Consider the following 19,046-nt stretch of genomic DNA (forward strand, 5'->3'; position numbering starts at 1 on the left):
CTCCCTCCTGTTGCCCGAGGTCCCCCCCCCCCCCCACACACACACCCAGGGCATCACCAAGCACCAAAGGTTACCGAATGCCCAGAGTTTGTAATACCATGGTGGTCCCACGTTGTCGTCTACCAAGTTCATGCTTGAGAACAGTGCAGTGAAGTCACAACCAACCACTCTCCCAGATTGCAAACATCATGTTTAAACAAGTTTCAGATTTTCTGTTGGGCTGTGCTCACAGCCAATCGAAGTCACGGGTGGTCACATGTGGCCTGTGGGTCAAGGGATGGACATGCCTGCTGGACAGCAGGGCCTCTACTGACCTCAAGCCCAGATGTGCTGGGGCAAAGTTCATGAGAGCCAACGGTTACATCTAGGAACACAGTCATCTGGTTGTAGAACACCGACACTTTAAATTACACAGAATCAGGATAAAAAATATACGAGATAGATAATCCTCAACACATTTCTTTTTTTTAATTAATTCTACTTTTGTTATTAATTTTCTTTGAGACGGTGCCTCATCTATTCCAGGCTGGCCTCGCATACACTAGGTAGCTGAAGAGAACCTTGAACCCTCTGCCTCAAACTTCCAAGTGCTAGAATTGCAGGCATGCACCACCACTTCTGGTTTATGTGGTGTGGGGAGAGAACCCCAGGCTGTGTGCAGGCCAGACACGTGCTCTGCCACTAAGCTACATGCCAGCTGCTGTCCCACTTTTCTCATACTCACAAGAATCTTTATAGTTAACACAGTCATGTGGTACACAAAATACAACTATGTAATGCTACAGCTTGAAGTCACTAAAGAAATCAGCAAGCAATACCAATCAGGGCTATTTTCACATCTGGTTGTTCCTGAGACCTGGACTCACAGGATAGCCCTGGCTAGCTAGGGACTCACGGACATCCTTCTGTCACTGACTCCCTCTAGTGCTGGGAATAAAGGCATGTCCCAGAACACTCAGGAGAGCCAGTACTTTTTTTTTTTTTTTTTTTTTTTTTTGGAGACAGGGTTTCTCTGTGTAGTTTTGGTGCCTGTCCTGATCTCGCTCTGTAGACCAGGCTGGCCTCAAACTCACAGAGATCCACCTGCCTCTGCCTTCAGAGTAATGGGATTAAAGGCATGCGCCACCACCGCCCGGACTTTTTAAACATACTGTTCTTTGGATCTCTTTATAGTACTAGACCTGTGAGTCCTGCCTCAGTTCAGCCAGCTAAACCCACACCAAGAGACCCATCTTGCAGCAGGACAGTGGTGGTGTATGCCTTTAATCCCAGCACTCTGGAGGCAGAGGCAGGTGGATCTCTGGGAGTTTGAGGCCAGCCTGGTCTACAATGTGCATTCTAGGACAGCCAGGGATACACAGAATGTAGTTCCTCATGCTGTGGTGACCCCCGCCACAACCATAAAATTATTTTCGTTGCTACTTCATAACTGTAATTTTGCTGTTAAGACTCATAATGCAAATATCAGTGACCCCCAAGTAAAGTTGTTCAACCCCCCCCCAGGGGTCATGACCCACAGGTGGAGTCTACTGCATTAGATACCCAGCTACGAGAACTCAGGAACACTAATTCTACTTTATAGCTTGAGGTCCACAAGGAAGACTCATTTACCAAGGTCCCCTGGGTCCATTTAATTTTCATACTATTAGCTGGACTTAAGTCCAGGAACTTCTGGTATATGCCTTTTCCCAAAGCAGGCTTTAATTTCTGTTCCTTTTTCTTTTGTATGCACACAAGAACTAGCGGTCCCGGACTTCCTGTATTCAACATATGCCCTTTCCAAGTAGGTCACGAACTCAAAGGCCTGCAGGCCCATGCTTTAGTAACCAGTGGTGGACAGAGTGACTCTGAAGAGGCAGGTGCACCAACCCCTCAGCTCGGGATGATTACGCAATGGCAGCCTGCCAGCACTTCACTTTTTCAAAAGGTCAGGCAATCTGTTTCTTCTTCTTTTTTTTTTAATTAAAAAGGCCTCATTTCAAAACGAATTCCAATTTTCCATCAACACACCAGGCTATCTATCAAGCAATAGTGAGATGGTTAACCAGGATAGTGAGATGGTTAACCGGCCCCCAGGCTACCTGACTTCCCAGTGGTGACTTGTGCCATTGCGGGGTGGACGTTCATTTGCTGCCTCACAAGACTCTCAAACACAGCACAGAAAACCTGGATGTAGACAGGGAGGGACCTTCTTCCCAGAGTCGCCTTTATCCAATGGATAAAAGGAGCTGGTGGTCCAGTGGCTCCATCTTCTGTTAGAATAACTCTGAAGCTTGTCCAGGGTTGCCCTCAGCCACTGGACATCAGCTCCAGCCCACTCACTGATGAACGGGCAGCCAGTTCACTTACCCTGTGTTGATTCCCCTTCTGCCACCGACTCCCAGTCCAGGAATCACTTCCCAGCTTCCTGCACCCCCAACCTGTGAAACTGGAAACAGGTGGACTCCATCCACCTGTTCAGAACCCTGCCTAAAAAAAAATCAATTCCTTTGGCTAAAAAAAAAAAAAAAAAAAAATCAATTCTTTTGAAGTCTTCCCCCCTCCTCTCTCTCATGTTTTGTGGAGACAGGATTTCTCTGTGTATACAGTCCTGGCTGTCCTGGAATTCACTCTGTAGACCAGGCTGGCCTCAAACTCAAGAGATCCGCTGCCTCTGCTTCTCAAGTGCTGGGATTAAAGGCGTGCGCCACCACTGCCCTGGAAGTCTTTTTTGATTCAAAGTATATCCTTGTATTTAAAAAAAAAAGGGGGGGGGAGATAGGTTTTGACCCAATGAGATGGTATCAGGAACTCCTGAAGGATTCTGTGATTGTGCACTGCCACCCCCAGCCTTATCAAATTGTAACTGACAAGCCACACACCCTTCCAATACAGATACCAACCCAAACTATTCTCTAGTACATGCACACCATCTCAGGGACTGTTATTTTCCCGACCCATTGATGCAATACAGTCATAGGATCTGTACTGAGGCGGCTGCTTGGTGTCGCACAGCAAGCTGTTTTAAGAATAATTTCATCATTACCTTTTATTAATTTTGGATGGGTGTGTACTGATGGGGTGTGGAGGTCAGAGGACAACTTACGGGAGTTGGTTCTCTCCTACCACATGGGTCCCAGAGTTCAAACTCAGGTGGTCAGGCTTCCAGTAGATACATTTATCTCCTGGGCAATCTCACTGGCTCAAGAGTAAACTTTTTAATAAATAGGAATACACACACACACACACACACACACACACACACACACACACAAATACACTACTGACTACTACATACTGCAGTAGCAAAGAGTGCTGTTCACATAGGGTTGATGTCACAGGCTTATCCACACCAGGTCCATTACACACGACCAACACACAGCATTTCACGACAGCCTTGCTGTCCAGATCTCTGTTCTTTCAGGATGATGAGTCATCCACTGAAATATCCTCTGGCACATGCCTGTGCACGTGGGCCCATGTGTGACATTTTAGGACGATAGCTTTCCTCTCCATTTTATAACCCTCTAGAGTTTACTGTTTGGACCTGAAACACAGCATACTGGGAGAGCAAGCACTCTATCAAGACACAAAACCATGGGACAGATCAGTGGTTCAAAGTACTGGCTGCTCTTCCAGAGAACCCGAGTTCAGTTCCCAGCACCCACATGGTGGCTCACAACCTCCGCTAACGCTAGCTGCAAGGGAGCCCATGCCCTCTTTTTGGCTTCCGCAGGCACTGGACACATGTGGTGCATCGACATACATGCAAGCAAAAAACCCATACACATGCTTTTTTCCCCTCCCTCTTAAGTATTTATAAACAAGAAAATCCTATTAATCCCATTTATGCTGCCTTCCTACATTTACTTCCTCTGGATGCCTTGAGAGTTTATAATTTAATTGACTCTGAATGTCTGTTGGAACCAACACCAAACAACGATCATTTCCAACTCAAAAGACCAGAAAGAATGAGAGGAAGTTTATGGTTCAAGAAGTACATTTTAAAAAATTATCTTTATTTAGGTTTTTTCTGATTCAGCACATGTATTAAAGACTGATCAACATAAAAGTAAATAAGACATGAACTAGACGTCTTACATCTCTCTAAACTCCAACAGAGAATGTCAGGATTGCCACCATTACCTGAACTCCAAGCTAGTGAAGCTGCAGACAGGCTATCAGAACAACACACAGAGCACACGGTACGCAGAGGCAGAGGGCATGCTAGCATTTGGCTCTCCTCTCTTCCTTGTCGACATCTTCCCATTGGACAGTCTGCTTTCTTTCCAAATGAAGTCCCAAATCAAGTCCATGGAGACAACTCAGGGTGCATCTGACTGGACAGTCTTCCGAAGGAATGCATTCCAACCTGTGGTGCCTGCAACCTTTTTTGTTTGTTTGTTTGTTTTGCCAGGATGAAGTTCAGGTCAAGATGCACAATACAATCTGATGATGGTGAGGACAGAGTCCAACAGCGAAGCTGAGCAGTAACCCAAGTTAAGGCATGAATGCACACACGCACACGTGCACACACACAGCACCCATGCTAGCACGCACAGAGGATCCCATTGATCACTCAAGGAGAGGCGACCTGGGTGTGGCCAGTAATCACAACTGCTGAGCATTCTGGGAAATGCTCCCCAAAATGGTAGGCTAACACACTTTATCAAAAATTAAAAAAGAAAAAAGAAAGAGAGGAACTAAAACTTAAAAAAAAAAACCCTAAGAATCTTTTAGTCTCTCACAAGGGCTCCTGAGAAGGAAGCCATGGAGCAGCATCAATGGCTGGCTCTTTAATAATTTGGAAATACAAGTTTTACTATGCATATCTTTGGTAGTCATCACTACAAGCTCTCAGCACTGGATACCCTATTAGACGTACTAGACAGAAGATTGAGTTACACAGAAAACTTCCTCTTGCACTTCTAAAAAAAAAAAAAAAAAAAAAAAAAATCAACATTCTGAAGCACGCACCGCCATGCTTTTTCCCATCTTAGTGGGCTATCTTTAAGAGCAGAGCGTTGTGCTGGGCAAGTTCGTGTCTACCTAACCATGGGGTATACGCACCGTTTTCCTACCAAGGAAGGATCAACAAAAATTCACATGCTCCATTGATCTGATCGAATCAGAAGCCAATGACAAAAGGCACAGGCAGCGTAAGGTGTCAAAGCCACATTCCGGTCACACATTCATTCCATGGTCACTTGTCCTGTGTCTCAGGAGCTCAGAACTGACAACTCCTTCCGATCAAAGATGACGAAACAAGATCTTAAACATTTCCACATCTGCCAAAGGTCTAGAATTCTGTCTAGAACGCCAGCATGCTTGACGAGAGAAAGCACTTCAGAGCCCAGAGGCGCTGGGTGCTGGGTGCTGGGTGCGTGGACTGGGTTCTGTACAAAGGCGAGGTCATCTGGAAACAGACCCTCAACCTATTAGCAGCACAGTGGTACCCGAGGGTCTCTGTCAACAAGACAGGAAATGAAGCCACAGAAGGTCCTGTTGATCTCACCTGCTGAGGATGGCTACCGATGTTCACCCAGGGTTAGCCTGTGAGAGTGGGGAACTGAACCCGAAGGAGCCATGTCCTAAGTCCGTTTCCCACCATAAGGAGACTCCTGTCTCTGGGGGCTCAGCAGCTGATTTCTCTTACCTATCACTACTTGCTTCAAAAGTGACACAAAAGATCCTAAATTCAGATTGTAGTGTTTGTTCTCTTGGTCTTACCGCCTGCAGGGAGAAGCAACTGGGTTATGCTAGAAAGTGCTGTTAGAGGATATGGGTTTATCTGGAGGTGAAGTGGTGGGTCCGAGAGGAAGCTGCAGGGCATTTCCTGGGGCAAGTCTGACTGTCAAGAACCTATCTCTAAGAGGCTCTGCTCGGCGGCGGCGGCGGCGGCGGCGCACAGCAACACCTTCACGCTTGTGCTTCTGGGAGGTAACTCAACTGATGGGCAGTGAAGGAGAGAACTTTACAGAACGGACTTGTGTGCTGGGGCAGAAGCCGCTAGTCAACAGTACTGAAATCTACAAGTCCAGAAAAGAGTCTTGTAAACACATATTTCTCTCACAAGGGGGAAAAAAAAAAATCAAGACTGTACCGTGAAGAGAGAATTCTTCTGCCCTAGCCTCAGAATTTCCTTGGAATGGTCATGTACCTAGAGGGTCAGTGAGCTGTTGGGAGAAATGCCCGGGTTTAGCCTGGCATTGAAAACCTAATGACTTGACAGGAAATGCCAGACTCCACCCCGTGTCCGATAACGGCACTACGGCCTGTGCATCACACACACCTTAAAAATAAAACTTTTATAGACCGACAGTTTCTTCCTGGTCGTCGGGAGGATAACGTTCTCAGTTTAGGGGCGGAAGAGGAGAGGTCAATGGTCCTACGTTGTTCTTATTCTCAAGTTCTTAAAATGCTGTCAAACACTATTATCCAATAACACTTTTTCATTCTGTTAACTCTTAAATATGCATTCGAAGGCAAAAATGGAGGTTTCTAGACTGTACAATATTAAATATCTACAATGTCACCAGGGTATGTTCCTTGTTCTCGGGAGTGTGTTCCAGGAGTTGCTATTAGAGGTGGTTGTCACAAACATGAACTCTTAAAAATTACCGATAAATTAATTTTTCAGTCCTCTGATTATATCCAACAGATTCACGTTTCTCATCATAAAATATACATTCTCTAGTAAGTTATTTTCATCCACGGCATATATAAATATGCGAACACAGGCAGGGAAAAGCACGTGACTACAAAAGCACAAAGCAACCGCTGACAAACAGAAATGAAGGCGGGAAGAGAGCCACTCGGGGTCCCACCCCGAGTGAAACCTAAGGATTTATTTGTGCTGAATGAACGGCAATCATGTGGAGAACCTTCCTGGTAACTCTCCTGCCTTATGTATGATGGGCGAAGCGAGCAGCCGCCAAGGCCGATGAGCCCATTTGCTGGCTACACTTCCTTCCTGCCAGGTGCTAAGGTACCACCTACACTTCCAACAGTAGTTATTTCCTAAGAGCAGTTTGCACCTGGGAAATACTTGTTCACCCTCTGTCTCAGGACAACACAAAAGAATGGAAGGGGTTAACCACTTCGGCTCTGTTACAATCTCATGGCTCCTGCAAGAGAGACCCAAGACCACATTCAAGTCAGTCGTCAAGATCACTGGTGGGAAGGCATCTATCCACAGGGCAGAAGGGACTGGCTTAGGTGGATTAACTCTAAGGAGAAAGGAAAGAAATCACATCTCAATAGGCAATAACTCCCCTCCCACGCACACGTGGAGAAGATACAGCTATGTGATTTGTTTGTGTAGGCTGTTTACAAGAGACACGGCAGTTCATTTACATCAAAAACAATCTGTAAAAAGTGTGTCTGTAGATAGCTCTAGACTAGACATGTTGTGGGCACCGATTCATCTAACTTCCAATCCTATACTGAGAGTTAGGTTTGCAAAGGTCTGAACTGTAGTGCTCGATTCTTGGTATGCTCGGTAAACTCCACTGTGAACTGGAGAGGGAGGGTTTCTAACAGCTCGGTCATTTCCTGCAAATTCACAGAGGAAAAAAATTATAAAAAAAAAGATTTCCCTTCCTATTTTGCAAACCTAAAAGCCAAGAAAAGAAGCCCTGGGGCTGGGGGAGGGGGCGGGGCTTGCACACTGCTTCTTATTACCAAATACCAGATAGCAATGTTCCAGCCAGGGAATGACGGACATGGAGATTCAAGTAAAACACCGATGGAAAAAAAAAGTCGTCTGGTTAGTGTTGCAGACCCACAACACCGGCTGCGTTTCCGACAGACATTCACAACACTATGAGGAGGGAAGCTAGACAACCTCAGTGCAAACACATCAGATCCAAATATGCCAGGGAAGAAGCCTTTGGCGTTGAGAAGGCGGCTCCATCAGACCGGTCCCGACTTGAAATTCTGACTAAGCTCATGCATTAAGGCTGGGAGGGAGGGTGCACCGAATGCTGCTGCTGCTGCTGCTGCTGCTGTTGCTGCTGCTGCTGCTGCGATGATGGGGCGGGCTGCGAAGAGGTGGCTGCTGAGGGGACCGAGGGCTGCATGGGGGGCGGAGGCGGCGGCGGCGGCGGCTGGACTGGGCTCTGTGTGTTGGGAGATGGAGGCGGCGTGGGCCGTTTGAACTTATCGGGACTGCTGCTTCTCCGTGGGGACGGCCTCTGGGAGGGAGGACAGGGACAGAGGGTCAGTTTGGGACATCGATTCAATTCCAACAAAAGCCCGAATCAGGGCTGAGGAGAACCGAACCTAAGACCAACAAGGGCAAGAAAGCCATGGGTTCCTTCTTTATCATTAGTGGTTCCTGAACTAACTGGGACAACATACACAAAGTAGTGTTCATACCTATGCCTGTGAAGAAGGACATACAAAGTGATAGTGCATCTTTCATAGCCAAACACTCAACTTGGGCCCTTTAATGAAAGAAAAGTAGTAATAATAATGAAGATGCCATATTCTCCCCTTAAACCTGTCACTCGTGTGTCCTTATTTCTCTTCATCATTCAGCTTTTTCTCATACTCTGAGGCATCATTTGCAACCTTTACACAATGTCCTTCAAGCTTCAAAAGACCTGCCTGGGCACCCTGAGTCATTTCACAGAGGAAGGCTCCTGGAACTATTTGCTCCCCTCAATCCTACGTGGGCATTTCTTCCTGTTCTCTCTCAGCCAAGCACACAGTCAAGGGTGCGGGGCAACTCTGCTGAGGGAGCTCGAGAGCCGGATGAACCTGACTCTCCTGGATGCAGGAGAGAAAATTCAAACTAGAAGCCAGGGCAACTTTTAGGAAGGCCAGCAAGGGTCAGTGAACTGCCAAGGTGTTGAGAAGAGGTGTTTTCCAATATTACGGAAACACCCATGATGCCTGACGGCAAGCAGCTGGCAACAGTTCAGGGAAGACACTGTCCAGACTTCAAATGACATTTCATAGCGGGCACGCTCCACCAATGAAGACGAGTCTCACCCTCTGGGGATACGTGTTTCAACACCAGAACTCTGTGTCAAATTCTCGGGAACACTCTGTAGCTAGAGGGAGAAGGGGGTCCAAGACACAAGGCGGTAAATGGAGAATAGTAGTAATCCTCAGCTCCATCCAGAGACCAGCTAGGACCATGCCGTGGGGAGTGGGGAGCTGCCTGCTCCCAACAAGGACACTTACTGTGATGCCGTGAGAGGCCCCCATGTGCTGGACGTGGAGGCCTGGAGAGTTGTAGTAAGACATTCCAGCCCGAGTCAGGGAGGTTGGCGGGGTGAACCCGACCGTGTGACTTGCATATGAAAGACCTGAAACACAAGAGCAACAAGGTTCAACATTGTCTGTAGCCTGGTTGTCTAGAATAATCGGCAGCCGTCTAGGAAAATGTAAAAGAAAGACAGACAGACAGACAAGCAGAGGTGTGGGGCCACTCAGCGGCATGCTGGGTAACAGGGGGCATAAAAACAAAAACAAAACCAGAAAACCAACATGAAGAACTGGAGCCGAACAGTTAAGTCCAGACATGAACGTGGTCATCATATGCCATCAAATGACCCTTCACACGGCTGACAAGAGATGAAGAAGGGATGGACAAGAACGATCTCTTCAACGGTGTTGGGAAAACGTCACACTCACAGGCAAAAACAAACAAATAAATCCTGTGGAATAGCACTTTAACTAGGCAAACATTTGTTTCTGCTCCATTTGTTCAACGACGTAAAGACGTGTGGCTGTTTCACCGTGCCTGCCTAAGGCACCCGACTGGTCTAGTGAAAAGCTGAACGGCCGACGGTTAGGCAGGAGAGAGAGAGAGGTGGACAGAGAGGAGGAGAAGGAGGAGGAGGAGGAGGAGGAGGAGGAGGAGGAGGAGGAGGAGAAATCTAAGACTGAGAGAGAAGAGAACGAGAAGGAGACGCCCAGGGCCAGAAGCCAGGCACGAGATGCTGTGAGAGTAAGATATACAGAAGGAAGAGAGCGGGGAAAAGGCCCGAGCAAAACAAAGATGAGGAGACACAGGTGACGTTATAAGAGCTGGTGGGACAAACAAGACATGGCCAAGCCCTTGTAACTCTTAAGAAGTCTCTGTGTCATGATATGGGAGCTGGTTGGTGGCCCAAGAGAAAGCCTGCTACACACACACAAAAAAACACCTTTTATGTCACACCATCCACAGGCATCAAGTGGATTATGGAGTTGCAGAGCACGTCTGTGTTCACCAGTGGGTAAAACCTGCAGCGTGAAAACAGACTCACTGCTCATCAGCGGCTGCGCGGACGAAGGAGGAAAGAGTGATCCAGATGGTGAGTACTGTTCTGTCACACGGTGGGAAATCCTGCCTCACGCGTGTGCCCAGAGAGCACCACACCATGTCCAACAGTCACAGAGGGACACGGCATACGGCACGGCTCCACGCCCATGTGGAATCTGGAGAGGCACAGCACAGACTCAGGAGAATGGCGGCTGCCGGGGACCAGGAGGAAGGGGAGAAAGGCGAGGTCTGCTGCTCTGCGGGCCTGAGGCTCCAGCACGGTGAGATGGAAAGGGCGGCTGGGGAGCACCGACTGTGCCCACAGGTAACCACGGTATGAGACACTCAAAGAGAGGGCAGACCTCAGGCTAAGGGCTTGCCACAGGTTAAGAAAAAAAAGTCAAGCCCTGCCAGTTTAGCCCTTTACAGAAGAGTATAGAAGAATCCAGGGGAAAGTGAGAAAGGGGTGAGAATCAGATGTAAGAAAAGGAAGAGAGAGATGAGACACATCAGGACAACTGTGTGTGCATGTGTGGACACGTGTGTGTGTGTGTGTGTGTGTTTGCATGCACACAAACTCTGCCACCTGCAAGTGTTTGGTCCAGGATACAAAAGCCCCACACATGCCAATGTTCCCTGAAAGATGCCAAGAAAAACAGCACACATCAGGGCTGAGGAGACGGCTCAGGTGGTGACGTTCTTGCTGCACATGCATGAGGACCTGGCCCGAGCACTATCCCCATCGCCCATGTGACACGCCAGGAGGACCCCTGGGGCTTGCCGGTCAGTCAGCCTAGCTGAATTGGTGAGTCTCAGGTCAACGAGAGACACTATTTCAAGACACAAGACGGACAGGTCCCTCCCTAAGGAATGATGCCTGAGGCTGTCCTCTGGCCTTCAAGTACGTGTACCCACCCACACATGCAGACCCCTTTACACTCTCATTCTCTCTCATTAGATAGGCCTGAGATACAGTCCAATCAGCCCTATTTGAAATATTCAGAGTGACTTAACTGTGGACGCTCTAAGAAGCTCTAGAGAGCTGGTACTGAAGGCTATACTGGTCTGGGCAACGCTGCATCAATCCAGCACTTTACCTTTCACTCCCGGCATCTAAATGGAAAAACTGCACGGGGTAGGACCTTGCTGTGGCTTCAGTGTGTAACGTCTGCCCCACCCCCACCACCACAGGCGCCTGTGTGTGGGAACACTTAGTCCCCAGCAGATGGCGCTGTTTGGGAAGGCTGTGGAACCCTTAAAAGGTAGGGCCTCAGAAGGAGGAGTCCAGTAGAGAGAACCTGAAGGTTTTATAGAGTTCAGCGTCATTTCCGGGTCTGTTCTCTGCCTGTGGACACAAAGTGACCAGCTGCCTCATGCTCCCGCCCCCATGTTCTTCTCTGGCAGGACAGGCTGTAAGCCACCCTTTGCCCCTTGGGTTGCTTCCTGTCAAAAAATGTTCGGTCATCGTGTAACTAATACAGAGCCATACAAATGGATAAAGTAAAAACTCTAGCAGAGAAGGGTTTGGACAAGGACTGGTGTCACCATCTTCTTTGAAGGACCTGCAGGTGGCTAGGGGCCAAGCTGTATTAACTACTGATTGCTGCCCTGAATGACATGGGGGACAAGCTGCAGGTCTGTTTACTTCCACAAAGATACTCCAAGTATCTTACAGGACTTTTCTGTGCCCTCCATATCAAATGCCAAGAACTTATTTCCTGACTTGACGATGTCAGTGGTGCTTTTTGTCTGATAGATTTCTCCACTGCCAACTGATTCTTGACTCACATTTACAAAGTGGCGTTCTGAGATGAAGCACCAGTCTAAAGACCAAAGCGATCGTTTCACAAGCTGTTGACTGATGCGCTGAGATTCAAGAGGTCGTCTTCAAGTGACAGCCCGGGAAAAGAACCCTAATTCTGCTTCTTAGGAAGGTAATGGTGAGGCTGGGGGTGGAGGCGGGGGTGTCCCACTCAATGCTAAAATAGCTGTCTACAGGCACAAGGTCTGGGTTCAATTCCCACCACACCAAGAAAAACAAAAAACAAAAAACAAATGAATAAACACCCCCCCCCCCCCCCCCCCCCCCCCCGCCGACCCGGCAAGAGAATCCAAGATGTATTTAAAAGGAAGTGACTCCTTAATTTTAAAGAGCGTTCAGGGAATCTCTTAAGTGCACTCAGTGGTTAAGAACACTGGTTGCTCTTGCAGAGGGCCTGGGTTTGATTCCCAGCACCCACATGGTGGCTCATAACCATCCAGTTCCAGGGCCCCCAAATCCCTCTTCCCCAAAGGAATCAGGTATGCATATGACACACATACATACATGCAGGCTAAGAAGTCATAGACATAAAAACATAAAATAAAATAAAAAATAGATTCCTTTCATGAAACAAAAAATTCCAGCCTATTTACTAGGTTCATTTTTTTGAAGAATAATTTGAACTACGTTAAACCACTAACTAAGAATCTTCCAAGACTCTCTATTCCCTACCTAAATATCTTCATTCTCTCCCCTGTCCCCACCCTGATGCCCTAGGCCAGCAATTCTCAACTGTGAACATCAAACCTTCTGACAGACCCTAACTCCAATTCTGACCTTAAACCAAATCAATCAAGGGAGTGGTGCCCAGGGCAGCCGGGGATGACCGCCTCTGTTACCTGGTACTGAGCCACAAGGACATATTATTTAACCTCATCATGCTATAAATCCTACCATTAGCTCTAACACCCTCAGATTACTGCAAGCTAAATGAGTGACTAGTGAATTTTTTCTACCCTCTTCCCCAGGCCCTGCTGATTATATAAGATTAAGTCAGGGGATCTTACTAATTAATTCTTACTCCTCCTCAGATCTGAGTAACCATGCGTCTCACCCTCTGGCCCAGGAATATATTAGAAAATAAATAACAGCAATAACCAACCTTTGTTGAAGCTGGCAATCTGCAGACGCTGGCTGCTGAGCAGAGTACACTCAGTGCATCTTAAGGACAAGGGACACATTTTAGGAAATGTGTCTGTCATCAATTTCAAGGAGAACAATCAGAGTGTCCCCAAACTGCTAGGAAACAACACCACTAGGAAGTACCGTGGTCTCTGACGTCCATTGCTGACAGAATCATTACCACAGTGTAGATAATTAGATGGCTTTCATTGGTCACACTGTCCTAGCTTTGGTTCCCAAGGGCTCCTGACTCTCAGTCACATCCCTACATAGGTCCTTACTGGTCACACTGCTCTAGCTTTGGTATCTGGGGGCTCCTGATTTTCTGTCACATCCTTACCAGTGTTTCCGAGAAACTCTTTACTTTGCAAAGGTGTCTTAGATCTACACACACCCATCTTTCCAAGTGGCCCAAGATCCTTTTAACTGAGAACAGAGACAGAAACCAAATCTGTCTTCTGGGTGCACTCATTGTTATTGGGGACACAAAGCTGCTTTTAGACCTAGTTACTGTCCACTCCCAATTTAGACACATCCAAACATGTATTGAGAAGATCTTAGTACCATTATACAAATGCAGTAGGATTGCTTTGCAAATCATTTCAACAATAGAAATACTATTCTAAACCAAACTCTCACATTTGTTGGTTCACCCCCACCCCCAACATGACTGCAGTATTTTTTCTGATCATTTGGAAATGACATGGGCTGTGGGATAATGTTCTTGTACACTGGTTTAACAAAACGCTGATTGGCCAGTAGCCAGGCAGGAAGTATAGGCAGGATAAGCAGACCAGGAGAATTCTGGGAAGAGGAAGGCTGAGTCAGGAGATGCCAGCCCGCAGTCCAGGGAGCAGCATGTAGTAACACACAGGTAAAGCCACGGAACACATGGCGACATACAGATGAACAGAAATGGGCTGAGTTTAAGTGTAAGAGCTAGTCAGTAGTAAGCCTGAGCTAATGGCCGAGCAGTTTTAATTAATATAAGCCTCCGTGTGTTTACTTGGGGGACGGAAGTGGGAGAGATTTGTCCCGAGTGCCAGCAGGCCGGGACACAGGAATTCTTCCTACTACAGACGTGCCTCTAAGAATGTTGTCAGCTTTAAGCAGATCAAACAAGGTATTAAATTACATTCAACATGAGCTGGCATTCCTGCCTGCTACAAAGCGACCCGCCCCTCCTACTCCTGACTTTGATTTCCTTTTCCGCCAATAAACCAGAAGGTAAAGAGAGACCTTCACCACGGGGATGACAGCCTAGAGCTATTTGGGGGAAAATGAAGAGGCAGTTAAGAGCCGCTTCTGGGGACAGACTGACGGCCGCTGGAGACTAGAGGAACGGATCCAGATTTGGGGACATCTATTTGGTAAGGACAAGGCACAATGAGAGGAATCCCTGGTCATCCTTGGTCTCCTTTGCCTCAGAGCGCTCACATCTACAAGAGAAGAGTTGCCACCGTGTGGGAGACTCTTTACTGTTCTCAGAGTGTCTCCTTTGAAGAGGGAAAGGGAGTAGGGAGCTGGAGAGATGGCTCGGTGGTTAGAGCACTGGCTGCTCTTCCAGAGGACCCGATGCAAACCCCCAGGACCCCCAGGATGGTGGCTCACAACCGTCTGTAACTCTAGTCTCAGGGACCCAATGTTCCCTTCTGACCTCCGAGGGCGTTGCACGCACGTGGTTCACAGACACAGCGAAAGAATAATAATAATAATAATAATAATAATAATAATAATATTAATCTATCATTCAAAGTCACTGGAGGGCTGGCCAGACCCCACACTGACAGAGCCAAGACACCCCTACCACACTGTCCTATGTGCCGTGGCTGTGGAGCATCACGTCCCCTTCGTCAACCTTAAGGGACATCCTTGTTTTCACCATGACCTCAGACGAGACAAACCACAGTCCTAACAAAGCCTCTGCAAGGCCACCCCGCCTAGGGTGACAATCCTCCCACCTGGCGCCACCCCCACAGACTTGTCCCTCAGCTCTATCTGTAGCGTGTTCACCAGCTAGCACATGAACAGAGGGCTCCACAAGGTCTGCCAGCTTCTGCCTTCTCCCCGCTACTCCCGCCACCCACCCTCGGCCTCACTTCCGCCTCATCCTTGAGGGTGGATCCCGTACTGGCCCACCAACACTGGAGTCCCACGCAATGCTGCTGGTGCTGGACCTGGGACACTGAGGAGTATTGTGTGTGTGTGTGTGGGGGGGGGGGGGTTCAGATGAAGCCAAGCATGCTGGGAAAGGAAAGCCCTTGGGTAACACAAAGCAGAAGAGGAAGCAGCTGCCTTGCTTCTTCCTGGCCTTCCAGGCCTGGCTCCCGAATCACTGCCAGTATCAGGAGGCAGCTCAGGTGAGGAGGAACCCTGGTTTTGGACAAGGAAGCCCACCCTGGCCTCTTCCCGGCCTAATGACGGAGAGCTGGTTACCCATGAATGGCCGCTTCTTCTATTTTAACAAGGGAAGAAGGGTGCTACAGTATCACTGGAAGCAAAAGGGAGATGAATAGAGTAGGAATGCAGTGAGGGGACCCACAGAAGACGCACGGTAAGGCATGCTGGAAATCTACCCGGGACCCTGCCCATCCAGGGACTAATCACACACACAGTCCTCCTCTAGAAAGGGGGTTTCAGGTCAAATTTAAGGTTAAGAAATAATCTATACCTAAGGCTCAGTGAACATTGAGGAAGAGGAGGCAGATAGATGGTATAAAGTCCTCAAAAGTTAAAAAATAAAGAAAAATACTAAATAATAAAATAATAATAACAAAAAAAACCCCCACGTAGTCCTTGTATTTAAGATCTTCAAGCCAACACTCATGACTGATGGTGACTTATTTTTGAAAAACACAAAAACAGGACATACAACCAGGGCTGCTGATCAAACATATCAACAGAGCTAGCTGAAAAATCAGTGGGGAGCACTTGGCTACACCCGTGTGAGGCCCTGGGTTCAATCCCCACCCCCACCCCCCTACCCACCAATACACCGGAAAAGTCACACTGTGGTAGTGGAGGACACACTCACCGGGTGATATAGGCCTGCTTGAACTGGGAGAAGGCGTGTAAGGGATTGGGCTGGACACAGTGCGAGGTCTTAATCCTTGTGCAGACATCTCATTAAAATACCTAGAAGGAGAGAGGAGGGAGGGAGTTCAAACACCTGTGTTCAAGTGGTCCCGAGAAGACATCCCAGCAGCAAAGGTGTGAGGGCACAACTTGAGGTCAAAATCCAGGGAGTTGGTGGAGGCTGTACCCTGGGGACATTTCTAGTGCCAACTTCTGAGTCAAACTGCCCCAGAGGCCTGTCACAGCCACGCCACACATCAGAGAGGACCTGCCGAAGGAGTCCCTTCGGTGACCCCAGAAGCGCAAAGACCTCTATGCTTCAATTGCTATTTGAAACTCAATACCAAATAAGCTCACCAATATTGAAGTTATCCCATTGAGTTTAAAGACACCTAGGCCACCCCTCCCTGCCCCCCCTCCCCCCAGGGCTGAGGGCCACGTGTTTACAAGGCAAGCTCTGTGTAACAGATGGTCGGTCACACGTTAGATTTTAACAGGAGACACCCATGCTAAGCACCTTCGCCGGGTCACGCTCAGCCGCACTGCGCTGAGTCAAAGCCTCTACCTGATTTTAGAAGTCGCATCAGCCCTGAAAGTGCTGAAGTGTGATTATCAGGACCAGGCGGCTTTCACTCTGTGATCCAAGGGCAGAGTGCTGCTGGGAGAGAATTTCTGCTCGACAGACTTCCTGACAAACCGCCCTCCCTGGCCTTAAAGCTCAACAGGCCTGTACTTTCCTCCCAGAGCACCATCAGCCCTGGTGTTCATTCACATGAGGAGCTAACATGGCCATTTCCCAGCAGGTTAATGGAGCCCGATTGTCACACAGCTCAATTAAGATGCCTGCCTCTCTGTCTCCTTCCCCTTTTAAAAAAGCCCATCACAGCAACACCAGGTAGAACCTTCCTTGTGCCGTACACGCAGGCAGGTGGTTAGTACTACCCAATGGTCTGAAGTGGTTAGAAGTGTCTCAAGTTTTCTTTCCCCGAGATCCACCACATCACTATCAGTGCTAAGATGCAGAGTGGTACTTAACCAGGCAACTTAACCATTGTACCTGGAATAATTTGCCAAAAAATAAAAGCAGGGCTGGGGATGTCGCTCAGCTGGTAGAGTACTTGCCAAGCATGCGTGACTCTGGGTTGTGCTTCCATGCTCCTGTGGTGGCATGCACTAGATAGTTTAGTAAGTACTTTAAGACTCAGAGGAGACTGGGGTTGAAGTACAAAACACCTGGATTTACATACCAACCACAGATTCCCCTCTCATCCCTCTTCCTGCTCCCCACCAGACTTCCACGCCCCCAGCCCCTCCTCAGAAAAGGTAAGGCCTCCCATGGGGAGTCAGCAAAGCCTGGTACATTCAGTTGAGGTAGGACCAAGACCCTCCCCCTGCATCAATACTATGCAAGGTGTCCCACCATAAGCCACTAAGAGCTTAGACGAGTCCATCTCAAGCTATGGGACTGACTTAAGTCACAGATTTACAGAGACTGTCTGTACACCTAGGCTGTTAACGGTTCTGCTCCTAAGAGCCGAGTTGTGGATTCTGCACAAAGGTCCACCCTCAAGGGAAATGTGGTGTGTGTAAGCAGCGGGACTCATGCGGTTGTAAAGACAGAAATGACACTATTGGCAGGATGACAGTGACGGCTGGAAACCAAAGTCAGTCCAGACTCGGAGACAAGTACCGCATCTTCTCTGTGGTGATAGACTGTGGACCCTAATAAACTTGCCTGAGGGTCAGAGGACAGAACCAGCCACTAGACTAGACACAGAGCCAGGCAGTGGTGGCACACACCTTTAATCCCAGCACTTGAGAGCTCATGCCTTTGCTTGGGAAGTACACACGCTTTTAATCCCAGGAAGTAATATGAAGGGTAGAGAAAGGTATACAAGGTGTGAGGAGACAGGATCTCACTCTCTTTAGGCTGAGGATTTCGTAGAGGTAAGAACTAGTGGCTGGCTGTTCTGCTTCTCTGATCTTTCAGCTTTCACCCTGATGATATCTGGCTCTGGGTTGTTTTTTTTTTTTTTTTTTTTTAAAAAAAGACCATCTAAGATTCGAACAACACTTCTTTCATTTGAGGGTTCTAGATTACTTACAGACACACAAAACCATTTATATGTACACATATGGCATGAAATCAGAAGAGAGGCGGAGGGATGGAAACATGACCAATTAGATGGAAGAAAGTGGAGAAAGAAGCTGGGGGGTGTGAAGTGAACATGGTCAACGCACGTAACATACTTGAGAGAGGTCGTCTCTATGAAACCCAACATTGTCAAAAAAGAAAAACAAAAAACACACCCAACCCCCACCCCCCAGATTATTCTGCAATTACTATGGCCCGATGCCTTTCTGATTAAGATCCTAAGAGTTATTTCCAAAGGATACGGATGCATGTACGAGCTAAACGCTAAACTCAGTGGGTTAAAAACAAAGATATCAAACGCAGGAGGGGTCTGCTGGGTGGGGTGGGGTGTGACAGAGAGTGATCAAGTCATGAGGGGATGAAAATGGCCCAAATTCAATACACAAATGTTTGAAATTATCAAGGAATTTTAAAAAAGAGCTTGGCATAGTGTATTGACAAATGAGGTAATATAAATATTCTAAAGGGGGTAAAAATCATTGAAATGTTTGCAATTCAATTAAAGCAGATTTGGAGAAAATCCTGCTAAATGTGCCTGTGATATTTGTATCTAAGTACATGAACTTATTTATTCCTGTTACTAGAAATAGGAACAGCAGCAAATGTATTTCTCTAGTATCTTTGCTTGCATTTAA

General features: G+C 47.7%; 1 protein-coding gene across 1 annotated transcript in view; it reads right to left on the reverse strand.

Moving 5' to 3' along the window:
- Nucleotides 1–3,977: 3,977 nt before the first annotated feature.
- Ccdc6 (coiled-coil domain containing 6) overlaps nucleotides 3,978–19,046 on the reverse strand; it is a 98,912-nt gene continuing 83,843 nt past the window's right edge. The window contains exons 7-9 of the mRNA XM_052744754.1: nucleotides 16,216–16,316; nucleotides 9,172–9,296; nucleotides 3,978–8,174 (exon numbers count right to left, since the gene is read on the reverse strand). Coding sequence (XP_052600714.1) covers nucleotides 7,935–8,174; nucleotides 9,172–9,296; nucleotides 16,216–16,316 — 466 coding nt within the window. The 3' untranslated portion in view covers nucleotides 3,978–7,934. The remainder of the gene's footprint in view (nucleotides 8,175–9,171; nucleotides 9,297–16,215; nucleotides 16,317–19,046) is intronic.

This window comes from Peromyscus californicus, unplaced genomic scaffold (genome assembly GCF_007827085.1).
Source record: "Peromyscus californicus insignis strain IS unplaced genomic scaffold, ASM782708v3 Scaffold_19__1_contigs__length_69161282, whole genome shotgun sequence".
NCBI classification, from domain to species: domain Eukaryota; kingdom Metazoa; phylum Chordata; class Mammalia; order Rodentia; family Cricetidae; genus Peromyscus; species Peromyscus californicus.